General features: G+C 44.9%; 1 protein-coding gene across 1 annotated transcript in view; it reads right to left on the bottom strand.

Annotated features, from left to right (window-relative positions):
- AMPD1 (adenosine monophosphate deaminase 1) overlaps window positions 1–16,025 on the bottom strand; it is a 31,646-nt gene that overhangs the window by 4,058 nt on the left and 11,563 nt on the right. The window contains exons 3-11 of the mRNA XM_077767820.1: window positions 14,215–14,244; window positions 13,076–13,290; window positions 11,828–11,993; window positions 9,260–9,425; window positions 4,830–5,049; window positions 4,137–4,266; window positions 2,481–2,675; window positions 2,070–2,201; window positions 1,321–1,484 (exon numbers count right to left, since the gene is read on the bottom strand). Coding sequence (XP_077623946.1) covers window positions 1,321–1,484; window positions 2,070–2,201; window positions 2,481–2,675; window positions 4,137–4,266; window positions 4,830–5,049; window positions 9,260–9,425; window positions 11,828–11,993; window positions 13,076–13,290; window positions 14,215–14,244 — 1,418 coding nt within the window. The remainder of the gene's footprint in view (window positions 1–1,320; window positions 1,485–2,069; window positions 2,202–2,480; window positions 2,676–4,136; window positions 4,267–4,829; window positions 5,050–9,259; window positions 9,426–11,827; window positions 11,994–13,075; window positions 13,291–14,214; window positions 14,245–16,025) is intronic.

Raw genomic sequence — 16,025 nt, forward strand, 5'->3', positions numbered from 1 at the left:
GGGGGGGGGGGGACACAGAACACAGAGGCAGGTGGCCAGAAAATATATATAAACACTTAAGTTAGATAAAAGATCAATGATACAGAGCATCCCTGAGGGCATGAGTAATTAGCAAGTGGTAATATCACTGATAAATACTCATTGATTACAGAGAACTTGAGCACTTGTAAATGAGACAATTGTTATATGGTAGTAAAGGTCTTTTTTTTTTTTAATGTTTATTTATTTTGAGACAGAGAGAGTGCAAGAGTGGGTGAGCAGGGGAGGGTCAGCGAGGGGAGAGAATCCCAAGCAGGCTCCATGATGTCAGCACAGAGCCTAATGTGGGGCTTGAACACAAACACCATGAGATCATGACCTGAGCCATAATTAAGAATCAGTTGCTTAACCGACTGAGCCACTTTGGCATTCTGGTAATTAAGGTTCTGATACAAGAAAGCTACATCCCAGTACAGATAAGCACCGGAAAGAATGACTGGACACAGAGAGGAAGACTGGGAGAAAGAGAAAGCATAATAAAATATACATAGTTCTTATGCTAGCTAAGTTTTTTGTTTTTTTTTAAATTTATTTCTAGGAGAGAGAGAGAGAGAGACAGCGTGAGCAGGGGTCAGAGAGAGAGGGAGACACAGACTCTGAAATAGGCTCCAGGCTCTGAGCTGGCAGTCAGCACAGAGCCCGACGCGGGGCTCGAACCCACGAACCGCGAGATCATGACCTAAGCGAAAGTCGGACGCTTAACCGACTAAGCCACCCAGGCGCCCCAATGCTAGCTAAGTTTTAAATGTTCTCAGCAAGTTATTTTGTGATCTGGATGAAGTCCCACGTTTTAAAAAACAAAACCCAAGGGGCACCTAGGTGGCTCAGTTGGTTAAGCCTCCAACTTCGGCTCAGGTCATGATCTCACGTTCGTGGGTACGAGCCCCGCATCGGGCTCTGCGCTGACAGCTCAGAGCCTGGAGCCTGTCTTCAGATTCTGTGGTTCCCTGTCTCTCTGCCCCTCCCCGTCTCATGCTCTGTTTCTCTCTGTCTCAAAAATAAATAAAACATTCTTAAAATAAAAATAAATAAAAATAAAATAAATAAAAAACAAAACCAAAAACTTGGTTAGAAAACTGAACTGATCTTCCTAATTCCCTGTCTCCGGTCAAGAGTGCTGAACCCAGATTGGGCAAAACCAGGCACCAGGACCCCGTTCTGAGTGCCGCCTCGACCAAGATTGTCTGTGTCTAGAGGGGCTGCGCCCTCCTTGTCTGTGCGCCAGAGGCGAGGCAGGGGGATGAATTGAGGCTTCGGGGTCTCCGATGGGCAGGTACGTACTAGATCCGGGGGACCTGGACCATCCAGGTCATGTTGCGGCAGTAGATGCGGTTACGGACGAACCAGGCGGACAGTTTGTGCCACTCGTCAGGACTGCGGCCATAGATGGACAGGCGGGGCTCGGCGTGCTGGTACTTGGCCTCCACCAGGTCTGCACCTACCTCCTGCGAAGCCAAGAAAGGAGTCCGGAAACCGGGAGTTCCCACAAGTCCCTCAGGGGCCTAAACCTCTCTGGGGAGAGGAAGGAGGTGCTAAGAAGAGCAGAGGAAGCTAAAGGAAGTTAGAGGGAACCTATTCCAGGTTAAGATCTAAGGAAATTGTGAGATGAGGGGAACCTAATCAGTAAGAGACTGATAATGATGGAGCCTAGAGAGTGAAAAAGTCCAAGGATGTTGAGATATCCTATCATGGCCTGCAAACGACACTCAGCTCTTCTTACACCCCCTACTTTCCAAAACACCCATCTCCTCACGTCATTCCTGCGTCCTAGAGCTCAGGCCATGAGGCTGAAAGAGTCCTCGATCAGTCCCAAATCCTCACCCTCAGCTTCTCTAGCCTAGGAATGCAAGTTGTTAAAATCACTACAGTGGACATTTTCAAAGAAATTCTTACCTTCATGTCTGTGGTGCTTCCCCGGGGAATGCACCCTTTCTCCCTCCTTCCTCCTCTCTTCTCTCCTTCCTCCTCCTCCTCCCTCTCCCCCCTCCCCCCAAGGGCGGGTACCATAGATCCAGTTGGCTCTTCCTCACCTTGATGATAGTGGCAAAATATTCCCCATCAATATAATTGTCTGTCTTGAGGTAGAGGTCTCGTAGCTCACTTGCTCCTACAGGATTGTATTTGTCATTGAACTTATCAAAACGCTGGAAGGTCTGGCGTCCCTGAATCAGGAAACAGGAACACAAGCGTATTATTATCAGAGCGGCTGGGACATGGAGAGCTAGGGAATGGCCACGAGGAACAGGGCCTGGGAACAGGGGACGGGGTTGGCCTCCAAGAAAGGAATCTGGCACAGTTGACAATGAGTGAACCTCAAAACTGTCTGTGGGTGCTTTCAGCCAGTATGGTTAAGGGGGCTCTGAGAAGGGGGAGGTTGTAGGAGAAAGGCATGTGGGGTTCTGAGTATGAGCATGAAACTGACGTTATCTTTTTCAACCTACAGCGTGAACATCCAGAGAGTCAACAGTCAGATCATAGGGATGCATCTTTAATTTGGCAAAAAGTTCCTTTAGGGTCAGATTTTTCTCCTTGGTGCTATGGACCACTCTGTCGGCATCGATGTGGTAAGATTTCTTGATAAAGCGCAGCAGATGCTTCTGGTTCATGCAGGCGGCCGCATGGATGTGGGTGTCCACCTGTGTGTATATTCAGAGAAAAAAAAACAACCATCAGCATTATTTGTGCTGCTCTGCTAGAGGCCATGGCTCCTGCACACCCCACTGAGGCAGGAGAAAGGAATAAGCAGAGGGGTGTGACCTGACATCTGGGGAAGGTGGCCGTCGGGAAAGAACCCGAAGCACCTTTTTGTACCCTTGCAAGAATGTGAAAGCTTAGGGGGATGCAATAATAATGTCTACTTCTCTTGAATATCTGCACATCCAATTTACTCCCTACATTTGACCCACACAAAATTCTTGGGGGACCGCTCTCCACCCCTGAAATGAACTGGCTACCACAGCTTTCAGCCCCAAAGGGAGAAAAGATCAAAATCATGAAGCCGTGGCACAGCAATGGCCCTTAGGAGTTAGATTTTTTTTTTTTAACTGTTGTCTTTATTTTTGAGAGAGAGGGAGAGGGAGACAGAGCACAAGCGGGGGAGGGGTAGAGAGAGAGGGAGACACAGAATCCGAAGGCAGTCTCCAGGCTCCGTCCGAGCTGTCAGCACAGAGCCCAACACGGGGCTTGAACCCACAAACCTCGAGATCACGACCTGAGCCTAAATCAGACGCTTAAAAGACTGAGCCACCCAGATCCCCTGAATTAGATTTTTTTTTTTCTAGGAGAGAGAGAGAGAGACAGCGTGAGCAGGGGAGGGCCAGAGAGAGAGGGAGTCACAGACTGAAACAGGCTCCAGGCTCTGAGCTGGCAGTCAGCACAGAGCCCGACGTGGGGCTCGAACCCACGAACCGCGAGATCATGACCTAAGCGAAAGTTGGACACTTAACCGACTAAGCCACCCAGGCGTCCCTGAGTTAGATATTTTTATGATTACAGTATTATAACCTGGAGATTCGATAGACGGGTTTGCTCAGTGTTACATAGGCAGCTAAGCCAGGATTTGGTCCTGAATCTCTGCTTGTATATTTTCTATCCTCACTTCTTGCAATCACTCAAATGGTCAGCACACACCTCAGAAGTGTTTCTAAGTTGATTCATTTTCCACACTCATTAGCGCATCTGATACCCGCCGTCCTCTCCTGAGCTAGACTGAGCAGATATATTTTCCAATTTTATGAATGAGGAAACAAACTCAGAAATAGTCAATCACGTCCCCTGTATCTCAGAGTCAGGAAGTAGAAGCAAAAGAACTAGAACAAAGATCTTCCAAATCCTGGAATAGCAGTTTTGGAGATTTGTTATTTTTGTAGTTCACAATCATTATAATTTTTTGTAGCAAAAATGTGGTCAACCCTTCTGTGTAGAAAACAGTAGAAATGGCATTCTAACCTTTTAGAATAATTCATCTGCTTTCACCAAATCCACCAAGCCTGCAGAAATCTTACAGTAATCAGAAAAACAGTATCTTGTCCCATTCAAGAGCTAATTGGGCTCCTGTGTTTGCCCAGCAGTGGCCTCTGAGCAGTGACAAGGTTTACCTTCCTGCAGTTATAAAAATCACGGTGGGGGTTGTTCTTCAATTCCTTTAACTCGTCCATCTCGTTGAGCATCTCATGGACCTGGAACTTGGAGGACAGGAACTTCAGGCGCCGGTGGGTGTAGGTCTTGCTGTGAAGAATTAAATCACATAATTCTGAATCATTCAGACACTTAAGGAAAATGGACACAGCGTCAATACCATCAGGACCCCTATTCCCTATAGGAAGCAGTGATTGGAACAAACATTTCAGCTTGCGCTTAATCTCACTTGAGAAGTATTGGGCTCCAGGGACTCCATCTTTTCATCCACGTGGGACAGAAGAGCAAAGGAGGACTTGGGAAGGCATTTAACAACCCCGGGGCACACTGTTGCTCAAGGCTAAGGGTCCCGGCTTTGGAGATGGCAGATTTGGACTTGAATCTCAGCGAGCTGTGTGACTTTGCGCAGATTACTTAACTTCTCGGAGTCTCAGCTTATAAAATGCAGCTATAAAGACACCCACCTCACAGAATGATTGTGAGGAGAAAGGAAATAATGTACACGAAGGGTTTAACATGGTGTTTGAATAATGTAAGCTCATAGTAAATGCTCATTCTTACTAAGAGTAGTATTAGTACTGGCAGTGGTGGTGGTGGTGATGGTGGTGGTGGTGGTGGTGGTGGTGGTGGTTCAGGCACCGCTGCGCACTTACACAGGTCCTTGGGCAATTAGAGCCAGTAGAAAATTCATATCATCTAAGAAGGTGTCCATGTTTAGATAAGGAAGTGGCTTAGGCTCATCTTTGCCGGCTGCTGCCTCATTAGGATAGACATAAACTACACCGTCCTTCATTTTGAGGTGATAACCCAGGTTTTCCGGGAGGTCATCTGTTTGGAAGGGGTCTTCTCCATTCTTCACAGGAGGGGTAAAGACTTTTTCAATAAAACACAGAGTAATATATCAAGAAATAAGATAAGTGACTGCATGAAAATGACCAAAATATGCAATGCTGGAAGGTCTCATTGGAAGGTCTCATTCATTTGGAATCCCATACATCAAAAGCTATCATTATTCATCCAGGGCTAAGCTAAAGTTTATTTTTACATTCTTTTCCTTTTTAAAATTTTTTTAAAATTTATTTTTGAGAGAGGGGGAATGGAGGGAGGGAGGGGTAGAGAGAGAGGGAGACACAGAATCCAAAGCCAGGCTCCAGGCTCCGAGCTGTCAGCACAGAGCCCATCGCGGGGCTCAAGCTCACGAACCATGAGATCATGACCTGAGCCGAAGTCGGACGTTTAACCGACTGAGCCACCCAGGAGCTCCTACATTATTTTTCAAAGATGACTAAATTAGTAGTTTAAAATAACTATAAGATGTTATCTAGTATAAGAATGATTTTCAAGTTCTTTAGAAGTACTGTTTACATGATTGATATACTACTACTTACCAATAATTTTATTACTAAAGTAGGTTATCAAAGGCTTCCTGTTTAGAACATTTTATTAGCTTATGAGACACTTGCATAGAAATAAAATCAAACTACCGTTAAAAAATAGAATTTGCATTGTATCCTTAATAAAACCAAACTCTCTAGAAGTCTTAATTTAGAAGACTTTATTTTTTAGAGCAGTTTTAAATTGTTTAAATGTTTATTTTTGAGAGAGAGAGAGAGACAGAGCATGAGCAAAGGAGGGGCAGAGAGAGAGAGAGAGAGGGAGATACAGAATCTGAAGCAGGCTCCAGGCTCTGAGCTGTCAGTGCAGAGCCTGACGCAGGGCTCGAACCCACGAACTGAGAGATCATGACCTGAACGGAAGTCAGATCCTTAACCAGCTGAGCCACCCAGACGCCCCTAGAGCAGTTTTAAGTTCGTAGCAAAACTGAGTACCACACACACAGTTCCCATATACCCCTACCTCCACACAGGCACTGCCTTCCCCACTAGGCATACCCTCCACCAGAGGGTACATTTGGTGCAACTGATGAACATCGCTGGCATGTCGTAATCACCCAAAGTCCATAATTTAACTTAGGGTTCACTCTCAGGGTTATACACTGTGCAGGTTTGGACAAATGTACAATGACATGAATTCACTCATATAGTATCATACAGATACTCTCACTGCTCTAAAGACCCTTTGTGCTCTGTCTAGAGTGGTTTTAATATAAATAGAAATATAAAATAAGGTCTTACTAGAAGAATTACAGTTCTTATTGTAATGATAATATATCATCCACCTTCTAAAGCACCTACAATTTCTGCCAGAGAAGGGATTTTGTGGGTAAATGTCCCCTTCTTTCCAGGGCTAACAAATTCAGCGTAAGAAAGCCAAGAACAAATTCGATGCTCTCATGGCCTCTAAAGCACTTAGCCTTTTACTTTCAACAAGTAAGTGCCCAAGGCAGCAGAAAGTCTCCAGTTTGTCTGTGATGACTCAGCCGCAGTGGGAAAAATAATATGGAAAGAAAAAAGTCATGCATTTTCTATTCAAAACTAGGAGCTAAGGAACATGAAAGAAGTGGGACAGTATTTTGCTATGTCGAATATTAATTTCTGAATCTTCATACTTGAACATACTAGAGAGATAATGCATAATTTAGAAGAAACAAAGGCAGGACAAATATCCTAAATGTCGATATTATAGAAAATAGGTAAACCTATTTTATGCATTGTCAAACTGGATACATGTTTACTCTGCTTTTTTTTTTTTAATTTTTTCTTATGTTTTATTTATTTCTAGGAGAGAGAGAGAGACAGTGTGAGCAGGGGAGGGTCAGAGAGAGAGGGAGTCACAGACTGAAACAGGCTCCAGGCTCTGAGCTGGCAGTCAGCACAGAGCCCGACGCGGGGCTCGAACCCACGAACCGCGAGATCATGACCTAAGCGAAAGTCGGGCGCTTAACCGACTGAGCCACCCAGGCGCCCCATGTTTATTCTGCTTTTAATATTGAAAGGAATTAATGGGACGCCTGGGTGGCTCAGTCGGTTAAGCATCCGACTTTGGCTCAGGTTGTGATCTCGCGGTTGGTGAGTTTGAGCCCCGCGTCGGGCTCTGTGCTGACAGCTCAGAGCTTGGAACCTGTTTCAGATTCTTTGTCTCCCTCTCTCTCTGCCCCTCCCCCATTCATGCTCTGTTTCTGTCTGTCTGAATAATAATTTTAAAAAAACATTTAAGAAAAGAAACAGTATTGAAAGGAATTACAGAGAAGAAGTTGCAGAACTGGAAATCTTTAAAGATATAACAATTTGCAAGTTCAAAAGCCTTTAATATTTGCCTCCCCTGAAATTTCAATCCTAGAAGGATACTCCAGAAGATGTAAGGCAACTGCACAAAGATCTTTCTCTAATGCTGTTTATTGCAGTCTTATCAGAAATCAATTTGTGGGGGCGCCTGGGTGGCTCAGTCGGTTAAGCGCCCGACTTTCGCTTAGGTCATGATCTCGCGGTTCGTGGGTTCGAGCCCCGCGTCGGGCTCTGTGCCAGCTCAGAGCCTGGAGCCTGTTTCAGTCTGTGACTCCCTCTCTCTCTGACCCTCCCCTGCTCACGCTGTCTCTCTCTCTCTCTCCTAGAAATAAATAAAACATTAAAAAAAAAAAGAAATCAATTTGTAAAAGTCAGAAATCTAAATGCCTAAAAATGAGAATTGGTTAAATACATCATGATACAGTTACGTGATAGGAATCTAAAATTATTAAAATCTGAATATTTAAACACATGTACCTAGCTTCATATAAAGCAGAAAGTAAAAAGTGGGATACGGAAATGAAATACTATGGAAAGTCAAAACATATAGTTTCGTTTCATCCAGAGGTTCGAGGAAGGAAGGAAATGATAGCATCTGGGCTGCACGTCAAAGGATGAGATTGGATCTGGACATATGGACACACAGTGAAAAAAGTGAAGGGCAGACTGGGTGCAGGGAACAGCATGACAACAGTACAGGGGCTGGAAAGTGCTGAACCAGATGGAGGACAGGAAATACTTCCGACCAGAACAACGGTGGAATAGATAAGTTTATAAATAGGTTGAGAATCTAGTTAAAAGGCCAGCTGGTGGCAGGCCTTGAGTGCCAGGCTAAAGACTGGGCTTCATTTGGAAGGCAATGGGGAGCGATTAAAGGTTTGTGATCGGGGAAGGCTATGGTCAGATCTGTGTTTCAATAACTGGCACCAAAGTGAATATGAGCCAACAGACAGTGAGATTAGAATTTGACAGAATGGGTCAGAAACGACGGGGATAGTCTGGAAAAGGTGAAAGGCAGGCCTAAATTAGGGTTTGGGGAATAGCAAAGAGGGGAGATTTTGAGAGGTACTGTATGGAATTAATTATGTGACTGTGCATATGGGCAGGAGAGAGAATAGAGCCAAACACGACTATGATATTTTCAGACTGGATTACTTAGACCGTGGTCCCTCCTTATCGATGGGGGGCCTGTCCCACCACTCCCAGTGGATGCCTGAAACTGCGGGTAGTACTGCACCCTGTACTGGCTGCGTTTTCCTCTACATACATATACATACCTATTAATGGGCCACTGTTCTGTCAACTTCCATGTTTAATTTATAACTTAGGTACAGTAAGAGGTTAACAACTACAGCTATTAATAAAATGGATCAATTATAACAACATACTGTCATCAAAATTAGGAGGGGCCTCTGGGTGGCTCAGTCGGTTAAGTGTCCAACTTCAGCTCAGGTCATGATCTCACAGTGTGTGAGTTCGAGCCCCATGTCGGGCTCTGCCCTGACAGCTCAGAGCCTGGAACCTGCTTTGGATTCTGTGTCTCCCGTTCTCTCTGCCCCTCCCCTGCTGTCTCTCTCAAAGTAAATAAATAAACTAAAAAAAAAAGAAAAAAAAAAAAAAGACCTGGGCTGAGATCAAGATTTGGATGCCTAACTGGCTAAGCCACCCGGGCACCCCAGGCCACTGCTGACCTTCTGACAATAAATCCGGAGGACCATCTGCTTATGGACCTCGGTTGACTGCAGGCAACTTTAACTGCCCAAAGCCAAACCATGGAATGGTGGCAGGGCCGGGGGGCAGGGGGGAGACTACTGTAATCTAGGGGCACATTTGATATTGAGCAGTTAAACCTAAAGATCTATTTCACACATTGCGTAAGAAAATTACTTCTGACGTACCTGGGTAGAAGCTCTCATTTGCCACCCAAGCCTCACCGTCGATGTTGCGCAAGTACTTGGAAGGGGTTTTGGGGAATCTCTGAAATGACTTCTGCATGTACCTCTCTCGTATGCACAGCGCCCTGTACAGACCTTTGCAGACCATTTCAAAGTCTTCGACTGTCACCTGCCAAGAAAGTGTCAGAGCACCAGAGTCACTCCTGTGAAAATCCGAGAAGCAGGTCGTTTGTCTTGGGCACACCCCTGCTCTCCTGGGTGTTGTACTTAGTGCTGAGCCTTGCCTGCCCATGTGGCTGCTCCCTAGGGTCTTCCGCCCTGAGTCTTCCTTCAGGGCCCTGGGTCTTCCTCCAGGAGCAGATCCTGAAGTTTCTCCCCCTCTTCCATTTCTACTAAAACTCCCCTGGTCCTCAAGTCTTTCCTTAAAGTCTTGGGTTTGTTTCGTGTTTGCTAGAAAGCAGTGGTTATTTGGCAAATATAATTAAAAGAATCCATTCTAACATGGAAAATACCTTCTTCTTTCCAAGTAACATATGGATGTTTTACGTCTGGGCTTCTGAAGACGGTATCTCAACTGAAAGACCATGTGACTCTAATTTGAAAATTCAAACCACTTTCTGGTCAGTGAGGGAAATATGTGGGGATGAATAAGGTGTCACACAACCCTCAAAGCCTGTCATGCCTGCCCTGCCTTCTGTCGCTATGGATGGATCAGAACATCATCTTGTGAGAAGTCAGCATTCTTTTGGATGGTTTTAAAGAGAACTTGATCTGTGGCTAGAAATAGATTCTAGAATAAAATCTTCTCAGAACTGCTGGAAATTTCTGAAGCTGGTCTGTCTCCCATGCCCCATCCCTGGCTCCTGGCTGGGGATGGCATGCCCAAAGAGTTATAACTTAAAGTCATCGAATGCTCGTCATCAGAGCCCAAGGATTTTCTGGGACGGGTATAAGCTTGTTCCCAGTGTTTGAGGCCCAGATGTTGATCCTAACCAGTCAAACTCTTTTTAAAGGCTTGCTGACCTTGGCCGAGAGATTCTGGCACAGAGGCTGGAACTAGAGGTCTGACGCCAATGACATGCTTGTTCCTTTGCCACCTAATGGGCCACCAGTCTATCTTCTCCAGGGTAGGAGCCGGATCTTATTCACCTTGGTGTCCTCAGCACTTAGCACACAATGCCTAGCACACAGTAGGTGCTCAGTGAGAACTGATTAAATGGAATCAACTGATTATCAGGGATTAATGGCCTCAGAAACTTAGACCTGATCCCTCTTACCTCTCTGTTCAGTTACAAGGGTGAGAACACATGGGGCACAGAATACAACCAGGTGGATTACTGCTTGGAAGCTCGGCCACATTCAGCCAACACACCTGGTTCTTCAAAGACTCCACGCCATGGTGTCAGGTGCCCTCCAGCTTTCAGAGGAGAAACAGCTACTCCCTGGCTTCTGCGAACCTTGCCCTCCTCCCATCCTCTTTCTCTTTATTTGTTTTTGTTTCTACCAATCACATAGGTGTCAAGTTTGCCTCTTAGTTTCTACGGTGTTTTTTTTTTTTAACTCTGCAGTTCTCCATATGTTGTTTCCATGTCTCTAGAAAACATCTGCTTTCAGTTTTTTACAATCTACAATGCCTGCCATTTGCAGAGCACCCATGTTACCATACAGAAAGTGAACAAACAAAAATTGTGTCCGTTTCCTTGCTCTGTCATTTTTCGAGTGTCTTGGGACTGACCTTAAGTGGGTCAGTTACATGAGAAGGGGGCTTAGAACTGGTCATTAAAACTATATTTGGAGCATAGACTGATAGCTAAACTCAGTTTCACCAATATGATGCTGATTCTGCAAGTCCATGTGACAGAGATTTATTAATTGCCCAACTGTCCTGGATAGGACGGGAAGGTCAAGTTGTTTGTGACAGGAGTTTACTGACCCTGTGGCATAACTAGAGTCTATTCCAGGCAATAATCTACTGTGTAAGCGTCTGCAATGAAATCCGAGATGATCGTTGGTCACAAAAAACAATAGCCCCATTAGAACTTTTCTAGCCTCTCTCTTATCTTCCTTCTTTTCTCTGGTCTCTCCACTCTTCTATTCTCATCTCCTTCTCTTTCTTCCAAGCTGTTTTCTTGGATTAGTTTATGCTACCTGCAGCCCTTCTCTCTATTCTAGGGCTGCCTGGGATCCATCTTTTCCCAAGAGCCCGCTGTGCCTCCTTGAGGCTCCCTGTCTTGTCTTATGATACGCTCAGTGAGATTAGCCCACCAGGTGCTCCCATTGTTTCTTGTGCCAAAATTTGTCTCGAGTGTTCTGTAACACACACATGGCATTCTGCTGCATATTGTCCATGTGCAAGCAAATGGGATAAAGGAGGATAGAGTATGTGGGATGATAAAGCAAAACACAAATGTAAGTCATAGCAAATCAGCATTGAAATGCAATAACGAAGTACAGCAAAGGACAAGTGAACTAACACCTTCCTCAGAAGGAAAGGGAAGAAGGTAAGGACGCTGAAAGAATCAAGATGTGTCTTCCCAGCAGCTACCTCTTAGGGAAAAAAGAACAACTCACCCCTGAGGCATAATCACCAGTGATCTGCACTCTCTGGAAATCAGGCACGGTCTGGTAGGTTGGAGATGAAGAAATGTATTCATCGATATGGGACAGTTTGGTGGAAGATGTTTCACTTTGTGGAAGGGACAAATTAACGGTCTTCCGTCCATGGAAACGCTTTTTTCTGGGTTTGAAACACAAAAATAAAAGAACTTAACTTGGTCCTCATCGGGAGTTGCATTGTGATAGATTGGTGTTTCACTATCCAATTTCACGTTGAGGACAAAAGTGAACATTAAAATGTCAGTTGGATGTCGGAAATAGGACCAAACCATATGGGAAGAGGTATCACAAAACTCTATTCACTTCTTCCCAGTATCCTTTGGACCTTCGGAAACATACGAGAAGGCTTTTGGCCTGACCTTTTTCTTCACTGACAGTCCACTTCTAGCAGATGCGCACTTTGGGAACCACAACAAGCACAGGCTGCGTCAGTTTACTGCCCGTGTTGTCTTCTGCTTGTTCTTAACCTGTGAGTTTCCATTGTCCTCTATGAAAACAGTGTAATAACGCCTACCTTATAGGAATTCTGTGAGATTTAGTGTATGGAGTTTATAAGTTCCTTAATCAATATTACTTCCTCAGAACAAGTATTTGTTGACTTTCTGCTTTGACCCAAGACTTACGTTAGGTCCAATGGGGCATGCTGAAGAAGATGGATTGTTGTTCTTTCCTTAAAGTCAAAATAAAGAGGATGGCCAGGGCAGGAGGACAGAAATGGAGTGTTGTATCCCTCCCTCCAGGGGGCCTGGAGGAGGTCAGACTGGCCCGAGGGCTATATTCATACCAGATAGCACAATGCCAAGGTTGACTTAAAATGAACTCTGAAGATGAGGCTCCTGAGTTCTGGTTTCTGTACCCATTGTGTGTAAGGTGTGTGTGTGCCCAGTGGCCATCAGCCCACCTTGGTTTGGAACAATTGCATGGGAGCTCATGTCCTCTCTCTTGGGTAGATAGGGAGGCTTCAACTAAAGGAAGATGTGGATGAGCACAGGATGTCTACAGTTTTCTTCTTTTTAGTCATTGTTAAGCTTGCCCTAGCTTGTACAGTGCCGGGGTGGGGGGTATAGGGGAAAGGGAAGAATTTTTAGCTCTGGCAGAGTTCTTCCTCCAAGTCGAACCATCATTCAGACAGACTGAAGCAGCGGCCCTGACATTTCCCCTTCCCGTGTCCCAGTGTCCCAACATCCCCCTTACCCCACTTACCTCCTGCCTTCCATGGAGGCGGACATGGCCTCCAGGTGGAATATGTGTGCTCGCATCTCATGATGAGAAATTGGACAGATTTCATCCACATCAAAGGGGGAGATCTCATGACGGCCCCCCTCATCTTTGACTTCAGAGGCAAACACTTTTTCAGCAAAGCTACGGATTTCATCATCAATTTCTAAAAGAGGTTTGCATGGGTTAGTATTCAAGCCCTTTCTCGGAAATCACCAGAGTTCCTGCTACGTGTAAGGCACAGTGCTATGGACTGCCCTGGGTGCACGGCTCCCCGACACTAACCAGTGTCCCGGAAACATGTCAGAGCTCAATGCCTGCCCTACTGTCTCTTTAGAGGTTTCTGTGTGGGCAGCTTGGAAATCCACTCTTAGAAACACAGGTCAGGATTCTTACACACATTTCTTGATCTCTTGCAGGATTAGCACCTAATGTAAGATCACCTGTTTCTGGCAGGGCTAAGTCTGATTTCACAGTAACCATGCAGCATAGTCCTTCTCATTAGACTGGTGGATTTTTTCCGATGGCTGTGAAGGCGTGAATAGGATTGTTGATCTTTGGGGCTTTTCTTCCTAGAGAGAACCAGTGATCTAGGTAGTTCTGAGAAATAAATGTGGACTTTGGGCCCTTCTTCCTCAGAGAATAGATACTGTGTTCCTCTTGCACATTATTTCAAATCCTGACAACTTGATGAAATGCTGGTAGGTGGGAGGAGGGGGGGCACTGAAAGTTACTACTCTGTGTTGGGAGTCCCACTTCTTGTGGACATGTGGCCTTTTATAATGAATGGCCCTTGGAAAGTCAATTTTACTTTACAGGCTAATATTCCCGTTCTTTGTTTTTACGTTTATTTATGTATTTTAAGTAATCTCTACACTCAACGTGGGGCTTAAACTCACAACCCCAAGATCAAAAGTCACATACTCTTCTGACTGAGGCACCCTTAACATTCTCGTTCTTAGAATGGGTGGAGGGTGAACGTTTAGCTTGGCCATGAATAACCCCAAGACTCTCAGGATGTAAGAGAACTAATGTCATCACATAGGGTGGAAATGGCCATCAAGTATCTGCTCTTCTGCTAAATGCCGTTGCATTTTCCACATACTCATCTGAGTAGTCGTTACCTCTAATACTTCTAAAATCTCTTTGTATTTCTAGAAAAGAGAAGGTAGCAAATAATGAGAATGGCAAACAGCTAGCTATTTGGAGCAACAGGAGAAGACAGAACATTCTTCGTATGATGACAGAGCAAACTGCATGCAAAGAGAATGATCCCCTCATTGCCGCCCCATCGGTGTCTATACAGATCTCCAAAATGCCACATTTTCAATTTTAGGTAAGTGTCATGTGTTCAAACCCCCGTTCTGCACTTACCGACACCTCCACCTTCCTCTGTCTTAGTTCCCTTATCTGTCAAGTGGGAATACTAATAACCTACCAAACCTCACTCACGAGGCTGTTGTGCTAAGGTACAGGGAAACACTTCACAGACAGCAAAGCACCAGATCAAACTGAAGAGTGCAATTTGGTAGCACTGGTCATACAGATACCTGGTATTTGGGGTTAGTTTGGGGCTACTAAGGAAATGATAAATGGTATGACTCAGTATAGGGTGAAGCATACATTGGAAATAATAGTAATTGAATCATAACTTCATCACCACTTTCAGGTCAGCCTGTTTTCAAAACCTGGCATATCACAGGAGAATACCAGAAATCCATTGTATTGTTGAACTTCATGCATCTGCCTGCCTCATTAAACTCAAGCCCTTCCTGAAGCTGAAAACCATCTTTGGGTGCTATGGAGTAGTACTTTGACAAGTATCACGATCCACAAAGGACCAAATTGGGCTCCGAGTAGATACATTTGATGGCCTGAGAATGCCTCCCCACCCCACTACCAACAGATCCCCAGAAGTTAGTATCATTCCTCCAGAAGAATCACAAGCAAGCACATGCGCCTCAAGGATGGACAGCAAGCAGAGGTTAGAAGAGGCTTCATGCAGCATGAAAAGCAGATAAAAGTAGGCTAGTTGGTTATGATGATGATGGGGGGAAGGATGAGGATGAGAATGAGGACGCAACTGGCTTGTCATGATGGGTCTGTGGCGATGTTGCTGGAGGCCTCAGGAAGGACAGGATGGAAATGGATGCCCAGAAACCAAGTCCTACTTCCTTGAGATCTGCCTCTTCCAGAACAAACAGTCATTACCTAGGATCGTACATATCCATTTGTTTCATGGTTTTAAGTGTTAATGTTTTTACTAAGTTGCATCTCTGTGAGCCACTGTAGACAGTTGAAAAGCTAGAAGCTCTACTCTGAGAGGTGGTTTGCATGATGCCCCCAAATTACACGGTTGGTATTTCCTTCCACTGAATCAACCAGTTGTTTTGACTTTGTGCAACCACAGCATGAAATTTGACTCCTTCTTCAAGAGCTCTGCCTTTCAAAAATACTTCAGGGAGTGGTGATGATTGTGGGAAAGAAAGAGTGAAACTGGTATTTCAAAAGATGAGTGGATAAGATTTGGTGGCAGTCTGAATTCATGGAGTAAAGGAAAGAGGAGTCCCTTGTGTCTGTACAGAAAAGTGTTGGGTTCTTTTTTGAGCGTGTTACATTTGACATAATGGAGCATCTGAGTGGAAACGTCTGGAGGGCAGGACATCTACATTTACATGGAGAATAGCCACAAGTGGTAGAAAGGTGAAACAGAGTGAGCACAGAACTAAGAGTGAGAAGTGTCTGTGATGGCTGGGTGGCCTGGGGCAAACCACAGAATCACAGGGAGATCAGTGTTCATCATCATAACAAGAGAATGCTAATAATAATAATGTCAACTTCAGAGCGTTGTTATAAAGAGTAGGAAGAAATCCTTTAAAAACTGCACAGTGCTATACAGAAGTTGGGAATTATTATTATTAACATGGGAAATGCG

This window comes from Crocuta crocuta, unplaced genomic scaffold, assembly GCF_008692635.1.
Source record: "Crocuta crocuta isolate KB4526 unplaced genomic scaffold, BGI_CrCroc_1.0 scaffold180, whole genome shotgun sequence".
Lineage (NCBI taxonomy): Eukaryota > Metazoa > Chordata > Mammalia > Carnivora > Hyaenidae > Crocuta > Crocuta crocuta.